At 40.5% G+C, this 26,204-nt stretch overlaps 4 protein-coding genes across 5 annotated transcripts; 1 reads left to right on the top strand and 3 right to left on the bottom strand.

The window, feature by feature from the left end:
• Window positions 1-321: 321 nt before the first annotated feature.
• afmid (arylformamidase) lies at window positions 322-6,101 on the bottom strand. The gene is made up of 11 exons (XM_058046171.2): window positions 5,963-6,101; window positions 5,545-5,635; window positions 4,950-5,054; window positions 4,092-4,140; window positions 3,932-4,017; window positions 3,788-3,860; window positions 3,622-3,719; window positions 3,476-3,554; window positions 2,509-2,644; window positions 2,147-2,251; window positions 322-2,012 (listed from the first exon to the last, which is right to left on the bottom strand). The coding sequence occupies exons 1-11, from the start codon at window positions 5,987-5,989 to the stop codon at window positions 1,983-1,985; spliced, it is 879 nt and encodes a 292-aa protein (XP_057902154.2). The 5' UTR covers window positions 5,990-6,101; the 3' UTR covers window positions 322-1,982.
• Window positions 6,102-6,741: 640 nt separating this feature from the next.
• tk1 (thymidine kinase 1, soluble) lies at window positions 6,742-8,998 on the top strand. Its single transcript, XM_058084357.2, has 7 exons — window positions 6,742-6,931; window positions 7,097-7,128; window positions 7,409-7,522; window positions 7,607-7,700; window positions 7,769-7,858; window positions 8,032-8,151; window positions 8,752-8,998. Exons 1-7 carry the CDS (start codon window positions 6,866-6,868, stop codon window positions 8,932-8,934), a joined length of 699 nt encoding a protein of 232 aa, XP_057940340.2. The 5' UTR covers window positions 6,742-6,865; the 3' UTR covers window positions 8,935-8,998.
• Window positions 8,999-10,137: 1,139 nt separating this feature from the next.
• On the bottom strand, window positions 10,138-17,291 carry syngr2b (synaptogyrin 2b). The gene is made up of 4 exons (XM_058084235.2): window positions 17,134-17,291; window positions 13,302-13,539; window positions 12,040-12,176; window positions 10,138-10,858 (listed from the first exon to the last, which is right to left on the bottom strand). The coding sequence occupies exons 1-4, from the start codon at window positions 17,242-17,244 to the stop codon at window positions 10,601-10,603; spliced, it is 744 nt and encodes a 247-aa protein (XP_057940218.2). The 5' UTR covers window positions 17,245-17,291; the 3' UTR covers window positions 10,138-10,600.
• Window positions 17,292-18,747: 1,456 nt separating this feature from the next.
• LOC131136348 (putative oxidoreductase PXDNL) lies at window positions 18,748-26,181 on the bottom strand. 2 transcript variants are annotated; one of them, XM_058083386.2, is made up of 12 exons: window positions 25,194-26,181; window positions 25,099-25,125; window positions 24,900-25,026; window positions 24,651-24,826; window positions 23,160-23,346; window positions 22,713-22,816; window positions 21,913-22,185; window positions 20,357-20,662; window positions 20,186-20,287; window positions 20,086-20,113; window positions 19,132-19,177; window positions 18,748-18,827 (listed from the first exon to the last, which is right to left on the bottom strand). In XM_058083386.2, the coding sequence occupies exons 1-12, from the start codon at window positions 25,249-25,251 to the stop codon at window positions 18,759-18,761; spliced, it is 1,503 nt and encodes a 500-aa protein (XP_057939369.2). In that variant the 5' UTR covers window positions 25,252-26,181; the 3' UTR covers window positions 18,748-18,758. The 2 variants fall into 2 exon arrangements, with proteins under 2 accessions (XP_057939369.2, XP_078649265.1); XM_078793139.1 differs by lacking the exon at window positions 25,099-25,125.
• Window positions 26,182-26,204: the final 23 nt, after the last annotated feature.

Below are 26,204 nucleotides of genomic sequence, written 5' to 3'. Positions count from 1 at the left end.
TCTATTTATTTTATATATTTTTTTTATTTTTACCCCCAATTTCTTAGTTAATGTATGGGAATTGTATGATTTTTGGGTGTTGTTTCTAATTTGTTTGTTAATGTGTTCAACGTAATGTGTTTCGTGTCGGCCTCCTCCAGGGAAGTGTTATGTTCAAACATGCAGGAAGGACGACTGAGTCCTCACACGCCTTTACTATTCTTGTAATTGCAATAACAAATTCACACTCCAGTTTAGCTGGGGATAGTTTCCCAAAAGCCCGCAGTAAGTGAAATCCGCGAAGTAGACAACTTTTATTACATATGTTTTAAAGCCCCTCAGCATACACTTTCCTATTTTATCACATTTCTCTCCAGTTTAAACACTCTCAAAGCTCAAATTTCGTTAGAATTTTAATAATCAATATACCAAATTGGACACAAGAAATTAAGTGAATAATGTATATTTTAGTCCTCTGATCGTGGCTTTTCCTGGCACTGTTTTGTATCCTTGTTAAAGCATCTTCTTCTGCCATGAACCAAAGATTCATTTACAGCCTACAGCCGGTTAACTTCGTCATTACGATGTACATAGCTAGCAGTTAGCATAAGATAGCCTTGCACAGGATTAACAATGGTCTACAGCCAATCAAAACACAGGTCTTCATCTATGATGTGAGTATACAACACCTTATACTGGTAGTAGTAGTAGTAGTAGTAGTAGTAAATACAGTGACAGATAGACCACTCTAATACACCACAAGGACGCAGAATACAGTGTGCATCGCTGTTTAAAAAATTCAACAAATGTGCATAGGGTGAGCCACAATGTAGTGAGGTAACACTATATTAGTTTTTCTTTCGACTATTTTTAAGTTAGACATTGTTGCAAAGGATAGAGCATACACAATACACAAAAAAAATTAAATACAATTCGGAAAAGTATTTTTTGCAGTGTACAAATCCTTCAAGTAAAATGATAAGTTTGAGTTTGTTTTTTCCCCATGAAGAGATTAACCGGACACGCTGAATTTTAATTTTTTTTTAGTGAAGAAAATGAAAGATGTCACAAAGTACAGCTCTGGACCACCACTCAAACAGAAGTCTTGAACTTGGAAGTGCCCACCTTGATATGCTATTCTTGAGTCCCGCCCATGCAGGAACGTTACCCTTTCCTTAGTGGATCAGTGTGTGACTACGTGTCAGTATCTGACTGGCTCCAGCTTGTCAGTCAAGAATGTGTGTTTTCTACTCGTGTAAGCAGCAGCAAAAAAAATGTAAATATATATATATATTGTACATTTATTGTAAAAGTAAGTATTTTGAAAGTTATGTTTCAATCACCTTGTAGTAATTGCAATTTTATAAAATTACAGATATTCTGAATAAGATTTTATATGATCTATGAATACCTTTAAAGTGCCCTGCTGCTGGTTTATACTCTACTGTAAGAAATAAAAGGCTGTTTTTTTCTAGTCGACAAACATGTTGACTATTCTTAAAAGTTTGTTTGTACAAGCTGCATTAATGCCTTACGGTACAATGTGCAAACACGATGCAGTTCTGTGCAATCTAAGTGATGAGTGATTGTGCACATTTATTTTCGTATTATACTAACCTGTCTTAGCATAAGATGTGTAACTACAGTATTTCACGTAGGACATTTTCAAATCCTAAATGTGATCGCTAAAATGCTACATTCACATTGTATTTTCTACTTCTCTTTAGCCAGGACATGCCAAACAAACCAAAATTGAACTGAGATCATTTTGACCCATGCGGACAGCTCAAATACTTAGATACACACACACAAAAAATGATTGTGACTACGAAAAAAACCCTGTAAGGCGATTGATGACTATGAATGCAACACATCCTCCTAATTGGACAAAATACGCTAATGCAGTTGAAATGGATTCAAACGGATGCGTGCATGTAACATTTATCAGTACGGGTGCAGTCGTCTTCTCATAAGTACATATGTTGATACAGCAAAAGTCCACTTCAACTCTTCCCCATCATCTTCAAAAGGAGCTGCAGAGAAATAAATAAATCCATTTACAAAAGTCTTGGCAAGATTTGCAGCCATTTTCTCTCTTTTATAAAAATCAATCTGAAAATTGTGGCTGGATTCTGTTAAAAGCTTAAACTTGAGACAGATTGTGTACCTTTACTAAGTGATACTCCTCATCAACCAGCTGCTCTATGATACTAAAATGATCCGTGTTGGAAACATCCTCCATGGTCACGTTCAGCCCTGTTGCCTTCAAAGCCTTTCAAGGACAAAAATAAAAAATCTCTTGTTACACAGAAGTGAGGAAAAAATGCTTAGTGATAACCCTGCTTTTTATTTGTTCTTGTTGTTACACTTGTTAACGTAAGAGATTATATCTTCTTTAAAAAATATGTAGCAGAAAAACGTCTGTTTACACAGTGTGCCTGTTTGGGAAGGGACAGGTTAAAATGAGTCAAATATTTGCTGTACAGATGTGTGCTCCTCTCTGTTTGCAATTAATTATGGCACACTTACTTTGTAGTAATATTCCGACTGCTTGCGAAACTCGGGCGAGTCGTTCTCAGCCACAGCCACAACGATTTGGCACGAGGAGGAGGACCGTTGCAACTCAGGGATCAGCTTGCTGGGGCTGTTTCTGATGGCCACCTCCCTGACAAAAGTAAAAGTAAAAAACTATTTTTGATGAAACACCCACACATTGACATTGCAAAAAATAAATAAATAGGGATCAGCTTGCTGGGGCTGTTTCTTATGGCCACCTCCCTGACAAAAGTAAAAGTAAAAAACTATTTTTGATGAAACACCCACACATTGACATTGCAAAAAATAAATAAATAAAGTTATTAATTGTATTTATCGACACATTTCTGTGCACTCATGGACACTGTACAAAATAACAGGCATTTCTACAACAAAAAGGTCTCAACACCAATTGGCATAAAGGGGACCTATTATACTCATTTTTGACACTTTGTATCGAGTCGTGGACTCACAATAAAGCTTTCTAGATCTTCCAGTTTCTGCACCACTTTCTCTAGTTTTTCCATGGATGTCCTGCTTCCGAGACAGCCTGTTTAATTTACTCCATCCCCGGTCCTCATCTAGGTAAGCCGCTATGACGGCTGGATATGTAGGTTGGCGTTTACTGAATGCAGGCATTAATGCGGATCGCACTGACGTCAGTTGAACTCTGTTCTGAAAAAACTGCAAAACTGAGCGTGCAGAGCCATTAACAACTTTTAACAGCTTTGTCATATCTTACCACGAGAATACCATACCAAAGACTTATTTATGTCTTCAATGGATGACTTGCTCAAATTATGTTTACAATGTTGGATAGTATTAGTCTAAAGGTGACTATAGGGGTGTTGGGTCATGTCTAACCACGCAACGTTGTAACACGGAATGTCGTAAACCAAGACCACCTTCTGTCAAGGGTCCCATGTGACAAAATGAGTGGCAGGTAGCCATCTTCACTTACTCTGTCATCTTCAATGGCTCGTTGACGTAGGTGGACAGAATGGGCAGGAGGTCATAGATACCACTGATAAGAAAAGCACCTAAAGAACCACACACAGGCTGTGAATGATCCCGTTCCCGTTCGGCATCTGTCAAGAATTTGCTCACCTTTGATTTGAGGTGTGACGCTGTACTGCGACCAGTCCGTGGAGAGCACCATTGCAGCCAGGTGAGCACCGGCAGAGTGTCCACACAAGTACAGACCACTGACAAAGATATCGTCACGGTTTAACTGAGAAAGGTCACACTGGTTTTGCCAAACAAGAGGGGGTACCTGATGTGAGAATACTGTTGGACGACAGACACAACACTCTTGCGCACTTGAGACACCATCAGATCCATGTTACCTGAAAAGAAACATCTTCATACACGATCCTGCTTTTCTCATAGACGATAACAACAGGAATCAATGCTATACCTCTGGGAGCGATGTCGTAACCGACGGCAACCACCACCACACCTTTACCGACAAGCGGCACGGCCATGAATCCTGATTCATCTTTACTGTACGAGCACAAAGAACAAACGTGAAAAACACTGCACATGAAAACAAACGCCAAACTTGCCAAACAACATACCTAAGAAACTGCCAGTAGCCCCCATGAATGTAAATGACAAGGGGCACGTCTGAAATACACAAGAGTTCACAGTGGACACGTCTTTCATTTTTTTAACTTGTCATTTTTATTCCGCATTTGTTCGAAAGTAGTGACGAGGAAGAACAGCGATACAACCAACGCTTACTGACGCGTTTGGTTGGCAAAGTACATATAAACGAAATGCAATATTTCAATACGGCTGAAAAAGCAACATTTTGGGAAAAGCTAGCGATGTTTGACAAACAATACGAATTGCCTGGGAGAACGTACATACACATCACAAACAGCACTTCCTGAATGGCATCACAGAGGGAAAGAAGAAGTGTTGAACGACATCAGACACTGCATATTACTACGCCACCATAGATATGTGGTCCAGCTCAAATATGACCCACTACATTAAAAAAAACTACATAACTGCGTGTGTGTTTTTTACGGTCTATTTTTGAGTGCAATTTTGTCATTGTTTTTTGTCTTCAATTTAAAAGCTCTTGACATTCCAATTACAATGCTAAATTATATAATTAAAGTTAATTGCTTTTGATACAATGTACTCATTATTATGCCATATAATATCAATTATCAACAATAATTTGTAGGAGAATTATCATCCAGCAAAATTTGTTATGCCTTTTATTAACATCTTAATTTCATTCTACTCTCATTTAATACAATCAGCATGGTATTCTTTGTATAACAGTATGTTTATTACTTACCTGAGATAGGTTTATAGGATGTAGCTATAAATAAATACAAAGACTAGGTCAAAGTGTCAAATCTGAAAAGGTCATTAAAAGTAAATGATGATGAAATGGGAGTGTCACGTCAGTTACACACCGAGAGAGTTGGTGCTGGGAATATAGGCATCCAGTTTCTCGCCATCACCTTCTCCATAGGGGACGTTGAGAAGAGTTTGCGCCAGACCACGCGCACGCTCTGTACCTGGATGCAAACACATAAACAATACAATGTTAGTATGGTTTCATTTATCGCATACATGCTTAACAAGCTTACAGTGAAATATAGTGCATATGATTAAGTGTAGCCCATGATTCAACAGGTCTGAAGAGTAAACAAGCAGAGATGGATGTCTCCATGACTGACAAATTACTGTTTACTTCCTTTGAACGTTCCCCCATTACCTTATTATTTTCTAAAGTAGAAGCAGAAGAGAATAAAAAATATGTAACAATACGTGTAGGTTCTTATATGTACTGCAAATATGTAAAGTCATGTTACATCACTCAATTTACAAACACCTGTCCTGTTTAAGATGCTTTGATAGTTAACTATGGGGAACTTCCCAACAATAGTACATATCAATTAATACATATTTCATTTAGTTTTTATGACTATTTTTACGAAGGGGGCGTTAAAACCCCATATCTGTACCTGTATGGTTGGTCTCGAACGAGTAAAAAGGAGGCCAAACCTTCTTTTACAGCCTTGACGTGGGCCTTGATCACGTCGTCTGCCGACATTCTGGGCGACCAGCGGCTAGGCGAGTACTGCTTCTCCAGCTCCTGTCCACAGTCGTAGGGAGAGAGTGAGCTGGGCAGCCATGGACGATCACACGGCGACCGCCATCATTTGCGGAGTAATACACTAAAGACCACTTGGTGAACGACAGTAAACAGCGCCCCCACTCTGATACAATGTAGCCGTCCGCCTTATTAAAGGCTCACGCGCATATACTGTATTTTAATACACAAATCATTTACAAAAATGTCAGATTTTATGCATTTATAACAAAAAAAGTCAGAAGAAATGCTGACAGTTGGATAGCTAGTGTTTTAACAGACATATCCATTCTATACCAGAGAAATAACAACATGAAGTCACAATCTTACATCTTTCTTCATTGAAGTCCAGTGCATTGTCGTTAAATATATATATATTTATATATTAAATATATATTAAAGTCAAAAGCTTGTCTTTATAGATGACCGAAGGTTCTTTGAGCAGAAGTGGGACTGAACTATTTTGGACTTTCGACTGAGGTTGTGTTTCAATTTGTGGCGCCAGTACCCGGATGTTGCAGTCACCACCACCCCCTAGTGGTTAGCATGAAGCTCATTAATTGCGTTCTATCCCGAATTAATAAATTAATTAAACTTTTAAACAACTCAATAAAAATTACAACAAAAATATATAATAGCCATTTGACCTTTCCGCAATATAGAGAAAATTGTAAAAATAAAAGTTCTCTGGTAAATATTTTCTTTTTGTTGCATATGGCCACCATGTGGATCGTTACACTCATGCTTTCATTGTCAAGGATTGGAATTATAATACGAGACATTTCTACCAAAAACTTCATTCACAACAGGAAGTGAAAAATTGCCTCGATCGTCATTTCCTGTAAGTGCGCGGATGACACTAATCGATTTGGGGCGGCACTGTACTCTCAAATACATAGTATACATTTAGAAGTGTATGTAAATGTGCGAATTGAAATGGCCTACTTGAAAACGCAAGCATTCATCATTTTGACACAATAAACCAAGTGGAGTATTCAGTGCAGCTCACAATAAGCGAGCAAATTCGTTTTCGTGTCGTGGAGAAGTGTGTATGTATTGGATGTTGTAGTCACGTGACCATTCAGAGTAGCTACCCATTGGCTGAAATCATTTCCGGGTCATAGCCTGGAAAGACGCGGCTTTTTTCAACTTACTGGCTTGCAGAGCAGCTGTTAGTCGTTAGCTGTTAAACACTTTATTTTGGACGTTTAAACGCAAGCTAAAGATCGCAGTATGGACTGTATGGATTTCCCTACAGTTTTCCCCAATTCACCGAGAAAAACACAAGGACAAATCCAGGTAAGTGTAAGCTAACTAACGTTTATTTGTTTTAGTAAAGTGTGTAATAATGGCTTTCTTGCTTACATGGAACATATTTTTAGTTTCTGACGTTGTAATTTGTAGACCTTTGTTTAACTGTACTTTTTTTTTTTAAACTGTACCCTCTCCTATATTTTCTCTCAGGTCATCTTTGGACCAATGTTTTCAGGCAAAAGGTACGCTATTTATATAATTTGACATAGTAGAAGTTACTAGCTTGTTTCAGAAAGAAAGAAATATGTTAGATATAAACTATAAAATAGTTTGTAATGGCGTTGGGAGTACTGTACTATATCGACGAGTGTACCATGTCCCGCCAATTCCTGCATTGTTTACATTACGCACAGGACTACAATCTGCACAATTGCATGCACTGCGGCGTATTCACCATAAATGAACTGACTACAACGTATTCCACATTTGTGTCTGTGATTAACTGTAAGTTAATTTCCGCAGCACTGAGTTAATGCGAAGGGTGCGCCGTTTCCAAATAGCTCAATACTGCTGCTTGGTGGTGAAGTATGCCAAAGATACACGATATTCTGACACAGGCATGGCCACACACGACAAGTAAGTATAGAAGTTAAGTTTCCTTTAAAACATACACTTGTTTATTTGTGTGCGTATATACTTTCATGTGTGGCCATCTTTTAGAAACACAATGGAGGCTGTATCTGCTAATTGCCTCAGAGATGTGCACCCATTGGCATTACAAGCTTGTGTCATTGGAATCGATGAAGGGCAGTTTGTAAGTATACATTTTTAAAGTGGTTATATTATGAGGCTGGAGTATTGCTCACCGATGTGCGGTTGTAGTTCCCAGATATAGTGGAGTTCTGTGAGGAGATGGCCAATGCCGGCAAGACGGTCATCATTGCTGCCTTGGATGGAACCTTCCAGAGAAAGGTGACTCTTGTCTGGCCGATAGGGATGCAGTAGGAATGTGTTTTTGAAGAAATCTTTGCTCAATATGCCCATTATTCCTCACCGAGACGCCACTGTTCTGCTCTGATAACGTGATTACCCTTCTAGTTATTCACAAGTTCCCGCTGCTGGTTTGTGCAATTTTTTTTTTGCAGCCGTTCGGAAACATCCTGAACCTTGTCCCGCTGGCGGAAAGTGTGGTGAAGCTCCACGCCGTCTGCATGCAATGTTACAAAGAAGCTGCCTACACTAAGAGGATCGGAGCAGAGCAGGAGGTGAGGTATCAGCCTGGACCGCAACAATAGTTCTCTGTCAAGGAACCATGACTTGTTTTTATTGAATAATATGTACCAGTCCAGAAATACAACATAAATATCATGATAAAACTATGCACAACTGGAGGAAAACCATGTTATCATCCATTCTACTTATCTTTGACCAAAGTGACAAGTAAATGTGCAAGCAATGGCTAGTTTCTGTATATCAGCCAGTCCCAAGGGAGTCAACATAAAACGGGTTCCGCTGTTCGCATGTGTATATGGTAGATCTCCTCTGATTTTGGATCAACAATTGCAATAAGGGTACTTATTAGATTCAGACTGAGAAGCCTCTCCTTCTCTCTTCAACTGCCATTGTTTACTTGCAAAACAATCCAGGTTTAAGCCCTAGATATGATGTGGAAAGTCACAGCACACAAGGACGGTGCGTTCAAGGACTGTCAATGTGCAAAATCTCACTGCTTGAAAAGAAAACATCAGCAGTGAAGCACGAAGACATAAGAATGCTGTAAATTTTACCTGCATTATTATGTATTCGTTTTTTAAAATTTGCAAATTACGGAACCCTGAAATGTTGTGTTTTGGTTTGTTCCGTAGGTGGAAGTGATTGGCGGAGCGGACAAATATCAGGCGGCTTGTCGAAAGTGTTACGGAGGTCTGACGGCGGCCAAAGAGAACCAACCACCTCCTCTTCGACATGAAACTCCCCAACATGCACTTTGTGGAAAACCTGTGGACTCTACAATTCCCAGGAAGCTTTTTTCATCCCTCCAGCTCTGAAGAAAGATGAGACCAGAAATGGGAGGATGATGAAATCTTTTTTTTTTTTTTTTGTAATTATAGTCGTCTTACACCACGACATGTTATTTTAAATTAATAATATAACATCTGACTCTTGGATTGTTTTTATTTTTCATCACTTCTTTGTAGGTACGTCACAGTACATTTTTATTCTTTAAAGCTCTTTTCTCACAGACCCAGTCTATTATGTGTCTGCACTCGGCACCAGTAACTACCTTCATTTGGGCTGAGTGTTGTCCCGTGTCTGGATGGACGGCCAGTTTGATCCTCCGACTCTGACATTTTTTTGGGTCTACCTCTTGATTTTGACTTTTTACCCAAAATGGTTTCTGTCTCATGTCTTCTACTAGAACCTACCCAAGCTCCAACACAGCACAAAAATTTTCAATTTTTTTTTTTTTTTACTGGTCTTAGGATTTTGATCAGGCGTGTATTTGAAAGGTTTTATATTTTTGTTATGTTGATTGTAAGCTGCGGCGAGTGATGACGTAGTGTACATATTTGGAGTTGTAGGGACCCTTAATCACTGAGCCGTTGCACTCATTACATTTGGCTGAGCACCAAGTTTATCAGCACCGCTGCTACTATTTATGAGGTGAAATTAGTTACTGATGCTAGAAGTTATCAGAAATAATGTAAGCCAGGCATATTGGTGACTATGTATTCCAAGATAAGGGGCCTTACTTATGAACCGTCATGGTGGCTCTGTGCGTGTGCCAAACTGTGGTTCAAAACCAGAGTTGTGACCATTTCTTAAATGGTGCTGGCCCTCAAGTCCTCACTGAAGGTACCAAATGCATCACTGGCCACTGGATTGTTGGCATCATTTTTACCACAAGAAACCCAAAGCGGAACACCCATTGTCTACAAGAATGAGCCCGTGAAGAATATTGTGAAACAACAAGACTGTTTTCAGGACACATTTCTGTTGTTAATGAGTTACTGTTCAATGGCGTCGGCATTATCAGCTTTCCCACCCACCGCCTATCTAAAAGTAAGCCGCACCTGATTGTGTGTCACACATGGACCTGCTTTTGTAGAAGGCAAATGCAAAAGACTTTTAATGTTAGAAAAGGTACCAAAAAACAGTCTCCAAGATTGTTTATGATCATGTGGCCGACTAATTTATCCATACAATCGCTATGTTTAACAAAAAAAACAAAAAACAGAAGAAAGCACTGATATTGCCACAACTACTTTTTACTCAACAACATACAACCTTCTGTGTGTTGTAAAGATAAATTATTCAATTCACTGGAGAAATGTACATAAGAAAAAAAACACTGTGGCACAAATGACGACTAAAATGGCAGAATTTCACAACAAAATCTGCACGGACGCAAGAGAAGCAGTGCCTCGCTCGTTGTGGCACAATACCAACCTCTACCATCCTGGGTTCCTGCGTTCCTTCTGCCTGCTTGAGGTACGTGTTGCGTCTTAGCACACAGGTCAGATTAGCCAATCGTCAGCGCTCAGTCAGATCTCAACGCAGATCAGCGAGCCTGACCCTTGGACGTCATCTGCAAGTGTCCCGCATCTCAACTTGTCGGGTTAACAATTTGAGAAAAGCTGTATCAATATGACACGGATCTGGATGCCATTTACCAACAAAGCAGCCAGGAGCTTTGTAGCGCTTCCCTTTGGGTCAGTAGCTGGGCGGCTGGTAGCCCACGCCCCCTTGTGGCTGCAGGTTAGTGCTGAAGGGGGACTGTTGAGTCACGTCAGGTATGTTGGGGTAGGCGGCGTACGTGGTGGGGGTGTACGGCGTGGGGTTATAGGAGGTGGGGGCATAGGTTGGTGGGAAGGGGCTGTGTTGATCCGTAGGTTGCTCGGTGTAGGTTGGGATGGTGACATCGTTTGGGCTCCGACGGAAGCGACCCAAGGCGAAGTAGGTTAGAATTCCCTGCACAATCCAACACAACGTTGAGGTTAGGAAACAAGACCTGACTCAGCGTTCCTTTCTACTGAAACCATCTCACATCCGTCCGTGTTTCCCCAGACATTCATTTCCCCCCTCCGCCCATTAAAATGGAACAGGCCGTGTCTGCGGCTTGTCGTTATAAGAAGACGTAGCAGGAGGGATCAGTGTTGCCAAAGCCCGGGTGCCATTTGGGTTTTTTTTTGGCCCTTGGCACATTCTAAAAATAAAATGTAATAAGAAAAATCTGCAGTAATATTTCAAGAGTAAGGCAAAAAAAAAAAAAAAAAAAAAATATATATATATATATATAAGAGAAAAAAGTGGGACTTTAATGAGAAAAATGAGAACATTTTACGAGAATAAAATTTTAATATTATAATAAAAAATAATGTCATTTTAGTCGCATAAAGTTTACATTTTTTTAAAAATTTAAAAGTGAAAAAAATATGAAAAAAACCCAAACAACAAATAAAGTTGGAATTTTAGGGGGAAATTTTGTTGCAGAAAAAAACGATATAATTTTTCAAGAAAAAGTCTACATATTATGAGAGTAAAGTCATAATTACAACAACAGAAATGAAAAACGTGTAATTTGATGAGATTTAAATTTTCATCAAAAAATTTGCATTCTAATGAGAAAAGTTGAAATATATATCTAAAAAATGTATTATTTGTTAAAGTGGTGATAAGAGAAACAAAAAATAAATAAATAAATTTGTCATTTTTGGGAAATTTGGTTGGGAAAATATTACTGGGATAAAGTAAAAATATTAGTATATTAAAGTCATAATATTGCAGGACGAAAATTTGATAATATTAAAAGAATAAGGTTGAAATATTTGAAAAACAAAAAAATGATAAATTAGTATATACATTGCGTATACATCTAATTTTTTCACTGATATCACAAAGCTGAGGGGCAGTTTTTTTTTTTTTTTCATCAAAGTGGTCCTTGCACTTTTTCAGTATGTGGCCCTGATCCTAACATTGCTCTTCTCAACGAGCAGCGGGCACTCACAGGAATTTGCGATGTAAAAAAAAAACTGACTGACCCCCCCCCCCCCCCCCCCCAATCTAACAGCACACTCATATCACACCTTAATGTTTGACGGACACGCTCAGAGATGACAAACACTTATTAGAAACCCAACAGCCTCGCTCACCCAGGTGGCAATGGAGAAGAAGGAGAAGGCCACGGTTGCACGTGCAGCATCCTGGGGGATACCCCTGACATCATGGGTTTGACCCCACTGGCTGGCCAACAGGCAGAAACACACAAACCACAAGAAGGTCCATACCCCTGACAAGAACACACATATGCACAATCATTTCCATCATTTTAAAGAACGGCAGAGAAGCGGGTCATATGACTACTCCTTTGTTGACAACCTCGCTCCTCCAACGTTCTGCTCACTCATCACCATCTGCTGCTTCCAACAATGCATAATAGCGACGCCATGCAGGGAAGACACTGAGTGCACTGTTTGGTGTGTTCAAGTAAAGATGATGTCATCATAATAATCATCATTTCATTAGGTGGCAAATGTTGAATTTTGACTGCACTTTTATGGATGTATTTGGTTTTTATTTTGTACAAAGACTAAAAATATTATTTTGTGACACAATGCCCTTTTCTTCGTATTTCTCATTTCTGCTGGGTTTATTTTATTCCTCCAATATGCCGCAGGGCGGCTGCACGGCGGATGAGCGGTTAGCGTGTAGGCCTCACAGCTAGGAGACCTGAGTTCAATTCCACCCTCGGCCATCTCTGTGTGGAGCGTGGGTTTTCTCCGGGTACTCCGGTTTCCTCCCACATTCCAAAAACATGCTAGGTTAATTAGCCACTCCAAATTGTCCATAGGTATGAATGTGAGTGTGAATGGTTGTTTGTCTATATGTGCCCTGGGATTGGCTGGCCACCCGTGTATACGTATACAGCATAGGTGGTCATCAAACAGAAAGACATACTTGCTCACAGTGCAACGAAACAAAAACACATCCGCAGCAAGTTGACGAAACACGTAAAAATCAATTAATAATCAATACTACTACATGGGTGATCAACAACAATGCATTAAACTTCAAAAATTTTAAATGCCCGCAAGGCATGCTGGGTAATCCATCTGCAGCAATATGAGCATGACCAATAAAACAATAGATATCAAGAGTATGTAGCTCCTCGTTTAGTTCTCTGATGACCTCCAAGCAAAAATGCGACAAACTACCCAGCATGCCTTGCGGGCTGACTCTTTTTTGCATGTGTATTTGACTATTTTGGCAACTCAAGCGTGCCACAGTAGCACTAAAAGTCATTTTGCCGGCAACAGTTTTGATGTTAAATGCTTTTGATGTTAACGCTCTATGTTATACGCCACTCATTTGCGTTTACCTTTAACACAAAGCCAAACGGAAAGTAAGGTCTCACCAGAGAATCCGAGGTCTGCCATCAAGGCGTATTTCCTCCGCTGCGTGTTGCTCATGAAAGGCAGGTAAACGTCCAACAGCAGGAAGCCCACGCAGGCCAGGAAGGCAATCACCCCGATGCCGACGGCGTAATGGCACGCCGAGTCATTCTGGTTGAAGATGCATTTGGCCTCGGCGCTGAACACGGGGTTGATGTAGCCCTCTGTGGTGATGCAGGCAAACACCACCAGGGCAAACAGCTACAGGGAGACAATGAAAGGAGGAGGCAAATAAACATCGATATGCGAGCTTCTAATGTTTACATATGAATGACTTTAGATGCAAATATTGGTGAAGTCAAACACTAATGACAGCAAATGACAAAAGATAGATAGATCAATAAATCGATAGATAGACTTCCTTTATTGTCTTTGCACAATAATAATAATAATAATGTTGTTGCCTGGCTCCCGTAAAATAATAATAATAATAATAATAATCAGATGTATTCACTAAAACTTTGCTGCCCGTACTCCCAAATATGATTTAGGAAAAAAACATGGGCTTTTTATTTGGATATTTGGGACTATTTTACTGGGATAACAGGAAATAACCCAGGCATCGACACTGATGCACGGCGGTGCCTGGGGCCATCTCGTGGTCAGTCCCCCGCCGCGCTGGTTAGCCACCTAACCATGTGACCTAGTTCTGAGAGCTTGCTGCCAGCCTTGTGACTCCAGCAACACCACCAGTTCCCTAATAACGCTCATAACGAGGTCTGGGAGGAGGACAGAGACGGGCTGTTGGACAAAAGAGCCAGACAATAAACAGCGGGACAGGAATATGTGGAATACCCAAACATGGCCAAATGAGACGGTGGGAGGTGAATGCTTAATAAGACAGATGGAATGTGTCCAGGCTGCTAAGTAGAATACAATAAGGTTAAAGCGATATTAAAGAAAAATCATTCCTGTCCATCCCCTGTTCCCATTCGCTACCAAAGACGTATTTATTTGTCTTTTTTTTTTTTTTGAGATGCACAAAGAGGTGATGATGCAACTCCACAATAGAAAAGAGCGTGTTTTGGTGCAGCTTTCCCATTGACATACGTATGTATGCGCTACGCAGAAACCAGGAAGTGAAAGGGCATCTCACACTGAAGGGAAAAAGTAACAAATGCAAACGTGTGGTATATAATATCTATATAGCATAAGAACACAATGCCTTGCTAATGTCTTCATTTGGACTGATTTTTCAAGGCACACATCATCAAAAATGGCAGGTAACGAGAGGAACAGCTTTAAAAAAATGGCTGGGATTGAATGAGTTAATATGTAAGTATATCATTTCTGGCTTACGAAGTATTCCTTTAAAGCAGCCAACCAGGGCTCGACAATAACGATGTACCGATGGCTCGGGGCAAGTTAAAACAAAATTAAATCCAATCAGTGATATTCCCATCGGGCAAGTGTACTTTGGCATGCCATACTGCCAAGAGTTTTTTTTAAAGCGGTTCTTGTTGGGTGTTGGTAAAAAAAACACAGACTGCGTAATTCCGGTGGTAATTTGCAAACCAATCCTTGCAAATCTTGAAATGGACCAATCAGAATCGTTTATTGAGACCGCGGTCCGTAGTCCACAGTCCGCGTTTTACCCACACCCGTTCTTGTTGGCGATCAACCAATCAGCGATGGTTTGACTAGGAAAACATCTACCATGGCGTCCCTGCCAACATGGTCTAATTCTTCAACAACTTGTGAAGGAAAACAGCAAAAAGTGATGAAGCAGTGCCTCCTAAACAAGTATTTTATTAGCGGTTAGCAAATCAAATGACGGCACAGGTGAGTGAATCACATTGCTGTGACAATTTGAAGTGGTCCCAATGAAACACCACCCATTAGATCCAATACCAAGTGCTGATTTTGCACAAGCTACAAAATCTAGCGCTTCCATTTCTCGGTGGATTTTTCTCACCTTTGCTTATTGTTTTGACTTAAATTATTGTTTGACCATTGAGCATTTTTTTTTCTGGATTAAAAACACTTTACTAGTACACAAATGTGTCTATTCAATGTTTCATTGTGGTGCACAACTTCTAAATATCACTGCTTACTACGACTACCATGTGTAAGGTAGTGGAAGCAAATTTATAATCAATAATATTCACCATGATTTTGTCGTTGCGTCGTCATTTGTCCGTACTTGAAATGCACCGACGGCGCCGCTTTGAAAGTATAAGTAAACAGACAATGAAACATGACACCAATTTCCAAATGGTGGGAAAAGAAATCACCATCAATAAATCAATCAATCTAAATGATGCAGGCAATTTGGCCGCACAAATCAGTGTGGGGAGGTAAGCCAACAATGCCATCCAGCTGCCATCAATTCCTACAAAGATCTGATGCTTCAATGAGGTTATATTTATCTTTCTTGGAGTGGACATTCTTTTTTTGATATGAAGTTGTGTACAGAGTAAATAGTACCTCCCTGAGACCTCATCTGACTTTGAAGGTAAATAACAATTATGCGTATTTTACTACATTTAACTGTGTTTCTTGCTACATTAGTACATGAGTTTTTCCAATCATACAGTTTAAGAGTTTGTTTACAAACAGGGTTCATGATTACCCCCTAAAAATGCAGGTTTTAGAGTGATTAATACTAGTGATGTGCGGATGGATACTGATCGTGGATTTTTATGCTCGATTCTCATAGAAAAATATCAATACTTTGACGCTTCGGCCATTTGAGGTAATTATATCAATAACAAGAACACAATGCAAAGCACTAACTTATTGCGATCTTGTTTACATGATACCAGGTTGGTGGGAACTACTTTTCTTCCGCCGGGGTAGGTGCGGTCGGTCGGTTGGTCGGTCTCAGACTGCCTTCCAAAAGCAGTTTAAGTCAGTGGTGGTATCACACATCAGTAGAAAATACACAAAAAGTACAGCCACACCTGTAAAGTTACAGTAAAAAAGGAAACCAACCGAGGCAAGATAAACAGTTTTAAAGTATCCTACCCTGGACTCCTATGACGGCGGTGGCTGATGCATGGTAGCGCATGTCGACAGAGCAAACAATGCCCTTGTGTGACGGGTCGTGACTCGCTGAAATACAATTAAAATGACCGGTAATTATGTAATCAAGCCTGCATAGATTTTGGAAAGAGCGACCGCATTGATTCTGCAAATCTATGTGAGATGAGCCAAGCACTGGAGTTTCATCCAAGCAGAGGTATCACTTTACCTGCCAGAAAGCGTACAAAAACACTGATACACACTCAGGGGTCTACCCACTCAAAGCACATTCTGTCCTAATCCACCATGGATGAGAAACGCTTCAAACTTCATGACATAAGTGTCTGAAATTTAGTCCCCAGAGTGAGCCAAGGATAGTTTGGCATTGAAATGAAAGCAGCACATTACATAGGCCTTTGGAGCAAGGTCAAACATCTTAAATAGCCCTAGAACCTGCTCTCTTGCCCCAGCTGGGGTAAAGATAGAATGCATTATACAGTTAATATATAGGACTTCCAAATGGGATCCAAACCACAAGCTAAAAAAAAAAAGCACAACAGGTGATTCCCAGGTACTTTTCAAGGTACATTCATATACTTTCAAGCCAAAACACTCTCCCGTCAAGCTGCGTTATAATACAGTATATCGCAATAAATATCGGATTAAGATATATAAATATACATATATAGTGTTTTTTCCTCAATGGTGCCGCCCTGTGCTGTCACCGAGCAGCTGAATGCAACATGACGCCCCTTAAGACATCCACAAGGCTAAGCTAAGTCATAAAACTTCCACAGTGCACCTGTTCACCAACCATGGAGGCCGACTCACCCAGCTGAGGAGCCGCACGATGGTTTGCGGTTGTCGGACAAACTTTTGGACGTCGAAGCCTCCTCCGGGGAGCGAAGCCCCGTACACACTCGCTGCTCCGGTGCCCTCCATGGTGTCTCTCCGCTTGGACGGACGTACTCTGGTTTTAGTCGAGTCGGTTTAACGGGTTTGTCCACACACTTTCAGGCGCCGCCTTCCCGGGCAAAAAACGATCACTGATTGGACGACATTGTGAGAAGAAGGCGGAGCTCAGTTCACTTCCTTGTCGTACCTCCTTCACCTCGACATTGGAGGGCTATTTGGACTACAAATGGACTACACATTTTGATAGTGGTCCGATACAAAATAAAAACAGTGCCAGTATTGCCGATACTTCTTACTTGAAATATAATTTTGTGCTATCCCACCTTTATTTGCTGTTAATGGTTATAATTTGAATGAAACAACAGATTTATAATTTTTTTAAAATATGTTTGTCAATACTGTAAAATAGTCTCAAAAGCAAAAAACTACCCCGGTATGATCTGGTTTATTTATTTGGTTTATTAAATACAATATAAATATGTATTTAATTTTTAAAATTTAATAAATTAAATTTATAATAGTTAAAATTAAATTAAATAACATTTTATATTTAATCGTACTCCTTCCCATTCATGTCTGTTACTGATAACTCAGTCACAACTTATATAATTTATATACTTATATAAATTTATACAACTTATACAATATATATACAATATATTTAATACACATGTTGTTCACTTCCTGTGTGATAAGGAAGGTGTTAAAATATATCCAGAAACAAACAGGATTTAAAATAAAGATACACTGTGAAGGAAAGGGATAATAATACAAATAGAAAAATGAAAATTTAGAATTATTACTTACTTAATTATTACTACTTACACTGTGAAAACTGTGTTTTCAGAACTCTGGTGAATATCATTGAAATCCGTGAGAAAAACAAAGCGCACTTTTAATTTGAAAAGGCCTCATCAATACAAGGAGGATGTACAGGTTTAATTGAAATGTGCACGTCCCAAGGCGGATATCCGGCTAGGTTGTCCTGTGTGGCAAAGGCACGTGTAAGCACGCGACAACCAGAGCGTCTCCTTCCTGGGTCGACGTAAACAACTCGTAGATGAACGTTTGTTTACATAGCAATTCCTATCATTAACGTTCCCTTGTTATATCACGGTTTCCCATAGATAAATAAATTGATCACTGTCTCGTGGTTAAAATACAGCCTGTTATCAGTTTAAAAAAATAGGCATAGCTAAGCAAATTGTACATATTCTTGGCCTAACGTAAGCATTTCAAGCATAAAGGCAGCTGACGAAATGAAGTAAAATAAGAAGCAGTGTAATTGTGAATCTTTCTAGGAGACAGGCACTGGACTATAAAAAATAAAAAAATAAAATAAATAAAAAATAAATAAAAATAATAACAGTGGCAGTTCAGTACCTACCAAAATTAAAGTGCAATGTAATATTTCAGCCTCAAGGGGGCGCTGGAGTTACTGCAGGTGCAAAAGTACTAAAGTCAAAAGGAGAATACACTGAAGGCCACGTTTGGCAGGGAACGCCCACATTTAATGGTTGCTGCAGCCTGAGTGTGTATCATCAATGAAGGTGCATAGTTGTCCTGTAGTCGTCATTAATGTCCAAATCGTCCTGATACTTGGACACTTCCTGCAAGCAAAGGTTTGAGGTAGATTGAATGAACAAGGACCAATTCTCATTCGGTATTAGCGCTGCTCCATATCATGCTCATATGTGCAAATATGATAACACGTGACATGTAAACATGATATGGACTGGTGCAAATGTGATGATAGATATATGATCATGTCTATATGTCATGTGTTGACATCTTATTTGATCTTGTATTATTGCTCTTTTTCATGCTGCAATTTTGAACACAATGACATGTGGGGTAACTTCTTGATGAAGAGTCTGGCATTTATAATGATGAAGATGTAGAAATCGTACAAACCAGCTCGTCCTCATAAGCTTGGAATGTCTCCATCTCTTGGACCACACTGGGAGAGAAAAGAAACTATTTGTATACACGTTTTTATTGACTGGGTTGTTGGTCCCATTTTACAATAAGGTACACAAAAATACTGTCATTACTGAGGAGCTCATGACTGAGGCACATACAATTGGAGTAGTTATTGAGGAGCTAAGGCACATCCATTTAGAGTAGTTACTGAGGAGCTAATGAAGAACTAATGAGTAGAGTAGTTACTAAGGAACTAAGGCACAAACATTTAGAGTAGTCACCGAGGAACTAGTGACGAAAGCACAGACATTTAGAGTAGTTACTGAGGATCTAATGAAAAACTAATGACTAAGGCACATACATTTAGAGTAGTTACTGATGAGTTAATGAAGAACTAATGAGACTCTAAAGAGTAGAGGAGTTACCGAGAAACTAAAGTGCATACATTTAGAGTAGTTACTGAGGAACTAAAGTGCATACATTTAGAGTAGTTACTGAGGAACTCATGAAAAACAAATGACTAAGGCACATACCTTTAGAGTACTTACTGAGGAGCTAATGAAGAACTAATGAGACTCTAGAGAGTAGAGTAGTTACTGAGAAACTAAAGTGCATACATTTAGAGTAGTTACTGAGGAACTAAAGTGCATACATTTAGAGTAGTTACTGAGGAACTCGTGACAAACAAATGACTAAGGCACATACCTTTAGAGTACTTACTGAGGAGCTAATGAAGAACTAATGAGTAGAGTAGTTACTGAGGAACTAAGGCACATACATTTAGAGTAGTTACTGATGAGTTAATGACCAACTAATGAGTTGTAGTTAGGATTAACTAAGTTCGTTCCGGATTAACTACTGTAATTTTGTGTACTGTATTTTTATCAATAAGCTGAGCTAATTTGGAAGAATTTGGTGATAAAACAAAGACAAGCAGTCACTTACAAGGACTTCTCTCCGTTTGATCTTCTTCCTAAAAGAACCGTTAACAAGATTACTCCACGGCAGCAAATAAAAACACATCTTTGGCAGATTGTACACTTACTGTACAAGACTCCAGTCCAACAACAAGCGGCGACGAGGAGAAGCAGAAACGTGAAACATCCAAAGACAACAGCGACCACGGAGACGGGGAAACCATTCAGCACTGTAGGAATACGACGACATGAATACAAATACAGCCATCAAGCGTTCCACAGCAGAGGCAGTACTTTACCGTGTTTGTCCAGATACTGCTTGTTGCTGCTGACGGCGCTGCTGTTGTCAAAAATGTCAGACACCTCACAATGGTACGTCCCGGCACTGCTCCTCCCTACAGATAGCAGGAGCATGGACTGTTCTGGAGGCTGATGGACCGTGTAGTAGAAGCTTCCCCGGCCCTGGAGAAGCGTTTGGTTGAGAAACCATTTGTACCGTGGATGAGATCCTTTGGTCGCCTTGCAGTATAACCTCAGGCCGACGACGGCGTAGTTTTCTCCAACATCGTAGTCGTACTTCATCGTCACTGGCCCAGCCACACTCACTGTCATATTGAGGGTGATATTGTCAACATAGAATCGGCTAATTGGAAGTACGCTGGAACCTGTTTAAGTCCACTTCGCTCGGCTTGGCTGACTTGCATCAACATAAGCGAAAACAGACATTGCTTGCACGTTTACTTTTATCAGAGACATCAGGAGAATAGCCCAACTTTTGAACCTCACACCCGTCTTGATTTGCTTTTGCAAAAACCCGCAAGCAATAATTATAATGATAATGTTAACTAGATCATTGCAATGTCTGAAGATATTGCGTGTGAATTTGGAAAAACAAAAATGAACCAGAAAGTATCCACGTTGATGTTGAAACGAATGGAAACTGATCTGATTAGATCAAAGGCATTCCTCATTTTGGAAAAATAGGAACGTTGGAAGAAGTCAGAATTGCTGTGATGTAAACAAAAGCACGAATGTCCTGAATTATTGAATGGTTTGAGTTTGGAACGGTTGGAATCTGTTGAGAAATGTGGGAGTTGTTGCTGAATGCCTTGGATCTAATTAGATCAATGGCATTCGGCACGTTGTTTGGCAAGTTGAGAAAAGTGGGAATGTTTCTGTTGTGGATAATAGCACAAATGTCCTGACTTGGTTGAATGAGTTGATGTTGGAACAAGGTGAATCGGTTGAGAAATGTAGAAGCAGTAGCATTGCCTAAGAGCTGATTAGTAGGAATTTTGGGGGGGGGGGGGGAATAAATGTGAAAATTGTGAAAAATTGGTATTCGTAATGTCTGGATTGTGTTGAATGATTTGCTGTTGGAATTGTTAAAATTGTTGACTTAGTTGGGGTAATCAAGATCAAACGATTAGTGCCGATATACTCAAAATCAGGGGTGGGCAAATATTTTGACTTGTGGGCTGCATTTAATTAACAAAATTGTCCAGGGGGGCAGAAAATATACTTAACACACACACACTATTTTATGCTTATAATTTTCCTTGAATTATTTGTCTAATTTTCATCTGTAAAAGTGTTATACTATCATCTTTTTTTTACTAAATAAGACATCCGACTTGCAAGTCATGTTGCCAGTTTGTATGTTAAAAGTTGAAATACTTAGAAAGCAACTGGCGGGACGGATTCAAACACTTGTTGGGCCGCATGTGGCCCCCGGGCCGTAGTTTGCCCACCCCTGCTCTAAATGCACTTTTTGGGAATAAGTAGAACGCTGCAGATCGTGATCAGATGAGCTGGTTGAATTTGTCGACTCTGACTGTGATGGCGGCACACCTACCAACTTGTAAGGGCAACCAGTTACTGTACGCAACCTGATCCCCGTTGTAGGCCTGGCACTGGAGCCATCCTAAGTGTCGCTCCAAAACCAGGGGGATCTTGAACGTGGCTTTCCTCTCCTCGACTGTCATATTGCCAGCCAGTTCTGTCCTGTTGTAGAGGGAGAAGGTGACGTTCGGCGTCCCTCTGGTTGATTGGCAGGTCACCAAAGCAAAATAGTTGTGGGCATCCTCTTTCAGCACACTGAAGGAAATGTCAGGGTTTGACACCACGTCTGAAGGAACGAGGATGCACTAAATAAAGTTGCAGCATACGGTGGCGACACAGAACAGAAATACAAAACAAAAGTCACAGGCTGGACATTCCTCTCCTATTCGGTGTGGAAGTGGTACATTTTTTCATCCTACCCACTCTGTTTTAAACCATTTCTTAAGTTTAGAATACAGTAAATAAATTGTATTCAGTAGTTAAACCATCGCCGTCTCTTGTGTCGCTGCAGTGATCCCGTAGTCTGCGCATTACAATTGAACAATGAGGTGTAAACAAAGAATAATAGGAGTGAAACGGTGACTACACGGGTGTTATTTGATGTCTACATGACTCTAATAATGGTAAAGATTACAAAATTACAAAGTCATAAACCAACTTTATACGCTCTGAAAAAAAATGTTCCGTTTATTAATATTGAAACCTACTTCCTGATTCACTTATCGCAGTCGGGTCTGGAACCAATCGACCGTGATGAACAAGCAATGACTTTTTGTTTAAGCATTTCCGTTCAAATTTACGAAGATCACCAACCTTTGACTGTGATGACGACTGCGGAACTGTTGGACGTGAACGGCGTTGTTTTGTAGCGGTTTGTCGCCATGCACGTGTAGGAGCCGCTGTCCGCGGTGGAGGTTCTGAGGGTGACGTAAACCATCACGTAGTACATTGGTAGTACACGTAGTCACTGGTGGCAGACGTAGTATAACCTGAACTGTAATGCCCTAAGTAGGGTTAGAGTGATCTAAACTAATGCCATAATCCATAACCTTTATGGTTGTAACAATAATTTGACCATGTAATGACCCTAACCCCCAACCATAGTCATTACATGGTCACCCAGAGGTGTCCAAAGTGCAGCCTGGGGGCTGCCTTAATACCATAATGTGCCAACAGAACGGCCTGTATGTAATAGCACCTTCCAAACGTATTGCACCATGACATGAATCAGGACCTTCAGGCCATAGGAAAGCGACTGACCTGTAGAGGAGCAGCTGGTCTTCTACTGCAGAGTGAAGTGGAGACTGTGAGACCGGCTGACCATCTTGTAGCCACTTGTAGGAGATGTGATTTCCAGCCGTAAGTTGACATCTCAGCTTCAGCGTGCTTCCCACAAAGACCTCATCTTGACCTGACTGAATGATGACCTTTGCACCTGCAACTGGTTCTGTAGGGATCGACACGGTGAAAAGACTGAGAGCAAAGTTTGGAGGGTGACTTCCTTCCAAAATGTCAATTTCTTAAGAACCTTTATGGTAAGGCACAATTCCATTCATTTTAGCTGCATATGGCTCCATTATCATTATGACTTATGATATATGGTGTTGAGGTTTTGTTACCTCTTGATGGTGACTTTACAAGTGTTAATACAAGCGTCTATGCACTACATTTGCCAAGAGTTATACGCCATGACAGTAAAAACACGTTTTGTTGTCATCCAGTGAGAAGATCTGGAAGATCAGAAGTTGAATCTCCATTGGTGTTTGCATGTTAGGTTAATTGGCGACTCTAAATTCCTACCAAAGATATGAATGTCAATGGTTGTTTCTCTATACGTCCATTTGTCTATACTGGCTGGCGACCAGTCTAGGGTGTACCCTATCGCATGAGGTCAGCTGGGATAGGCTCCATCCTACCCCCCGTAAACCCCAGTGAGGATAAGCGTCGTATAAGATGGATGAAGGGTTGGAAGAAATATTGTTTTTGAAAAATATTTTAGCATCTTAGCATCTCACAACTAGAGAGTGAAGGTTTGCCCTGGAAAGAAGAGGAATGAAGATTAGCCGCAGCAAGATGGAGTATATGTGTTTGAATGAAAGGGATCCGAGTGGAAGAGTGAGGTTACAGGGAGAAGAGATACAGAAGGTGGGGAATTTTAAGTACTTGGGGTCAGCAGTCCAGAACAATGGAGATTGTGAAAAGGAGGTGAAGAAGCGTGTGCAGGCAGGATGGAAAGGAAAGGTATCCAAAACTGTGGTGAGACCAGCCATGTTTGGTCTGTTTGGTCTAGAGACACTAGTGCCACTGAGGAAAAGACAGGAAGCAGAACTGGGGCTAGCAGAGATGAGGATGCTGAGGTTCTCATTGGGAGTGACCAGGATGGATAGGATCAGGAATGAGTACATCAAAGGGACATTAAATGGGAGTGACCAGGATGGATAGGATCAGGCACGAGTACATCAGAGGGACATTAAATGGGAGTGACCAGGATGGATAGGATCAGGAACGCGTCCTTCATAGGGACATTACATGTTAGAGGCCTTGGAGATAAAGTCAGTTATCGGCCAGACTGAGATGGTTGGGACATGTCCGGCGTTTAGAGCTGCCTGGTAGGAGGCGTAGAGGAAGACCAAAGAGGAGCTTTATGGATGTAGTGAAGGAGGACATGAGGGTAGTTGGTGTGAGAGACACAGATGCAGAAGAAAGGGTTGGATGGAAGAGATTGCCTCACGGCGACATTGTTACACTCACCGATGACCTTGAGGTAGTGCGTATAACTGACAGTGGGCTCCAGGAGAGAATTGTTCTGTGCCCTGGCCACACACTCCAGGTTGCCCTCGTGTAAAGTTCTGATCACGATGGGGAAGGTCGCAGTCTCCCCGTTGAGGGAACTGTACAACCCCAGCAACTTGCCACGGTTTCCCTCCCTGGGAAATAGAGAGCGTCATCGTTGGAGGGATTTATCAAGAGATTGCATGAAAAACGTTTTCTGCTACACACTTGAATAACTCCAGCAGGATGGTTTCATCCTTTGGGTAGACGGACAGACGACATTGAAATTCAACAACCTCATTCACCATAGCCTCTGAAGGGCCAAACACGTCAGGACGCCCCAGGGATGGCACGCCTATTAAATAAAAGTAAAAAAAAACAAAGTAATCATTATTACCAAAGCACGAGTGACCAAGAGTTCACTTACTGCCTTCCTTTCCACAGCGGCATGACCCTATAAGAAAAGAACCAGAAGCCATCTTAAAATAGCAGCAGTGATGCAGTTGGAACCAACGGACTTACCCAGCATGCACACCAGGAGGAATGGAGACATCCTTGAGGAATACATGCTGCTGTACATGTCATCTATGAGCTGAATGGATGGTATTTAGTTTTGGGCCTTAAAGGAGAAATGTGACTAACACATGTACATGTGCTAATAACTGATAGCATGATGGCCACACCCACCTGCCATGGCCACACCCTCTGCCGCATGAACACATTCTCTCATAGTGTTATTGCATGTTTTCATGGCGTAATAATCCAAGAAAAGCTCATGTATTATTATTTATAATATGTTTTGGAGAAAATCTCAAGTGTATAGAAGTGATGATCTTGTTCAATTGTATTTGCGTTTTAACAAAATCCAACCTATACTATTATTGATAGTGATATAAAACACACTGAAGATATAAATGTGTGTATTTGTCAGTACCAGCCTAAATTGTTGTACTATGTTTGGTCAGTAGGAAGTGCTATTAAGTCTACTAAGTCTATTTAAGTCTACCCGAACAATCCAGTTGCAACCGATTGGGCTAAAAAATGATCAGCCACCCACAACACAAATACAAAGGTATACTGGATGTAGATTAGGATCAATGCGGACACTGTCAGTAGTACTCCGCTCAACTGGCTCCCTCTGCTGGACTGAGTGTAACACTGCACTCTTTGCAAATGATACCACTGGACTTGTTTGGCTCCCTCTATTGAAGCTTGCCTGTCAAAACGTGCATTTGAAAATAGGGAAATTCGATATTACCTGTTTCCTCCTCGCTCATAAACATGCTGCGAATGTGAACTGTGTCCACTAGGTGGCAGTATGCATCGTAACGCCGCGTCTGCCAGGGAATTGATAAGATTTATCAGGACAATACAATGGAATGTGCGACTTGCTGAGGTCTGCAGAGGGCAGTAATGTTTGTGTGCTTGGTTAGAGTTGGTCTGTGAGTGATTAAGGCTCAGAAGAAGACAATCAGGAATTGTTGATAATGTTTACACATGAAAGTGAGGAGGCTCTCCATTACCCAACCGTCT

This window comes from Doryrhamphus excisus, linkage group LG9 (genome assembly GCF_037039965.1).
Source record: "Doryrhamphus excisus strain RoL-2023G ecotype Guam linkage group LG9, RoL_Dexc_Guam_v1.1, whole genome shotgun sequence".
Classification (NCBI taxonomy): domain Eukaryota; kingdom Metazoa; phylum Chordata; class Actinopteri; order Syngnathiformes; family Syngnathidae; genus Doryrhamphus; species Doryrhamphus excisus.
The sequence above is the reverse complement of the archived record's forward strand: the minus strand, read 5'-3'. Positions and strand labels throughout refer to the sequence as shown.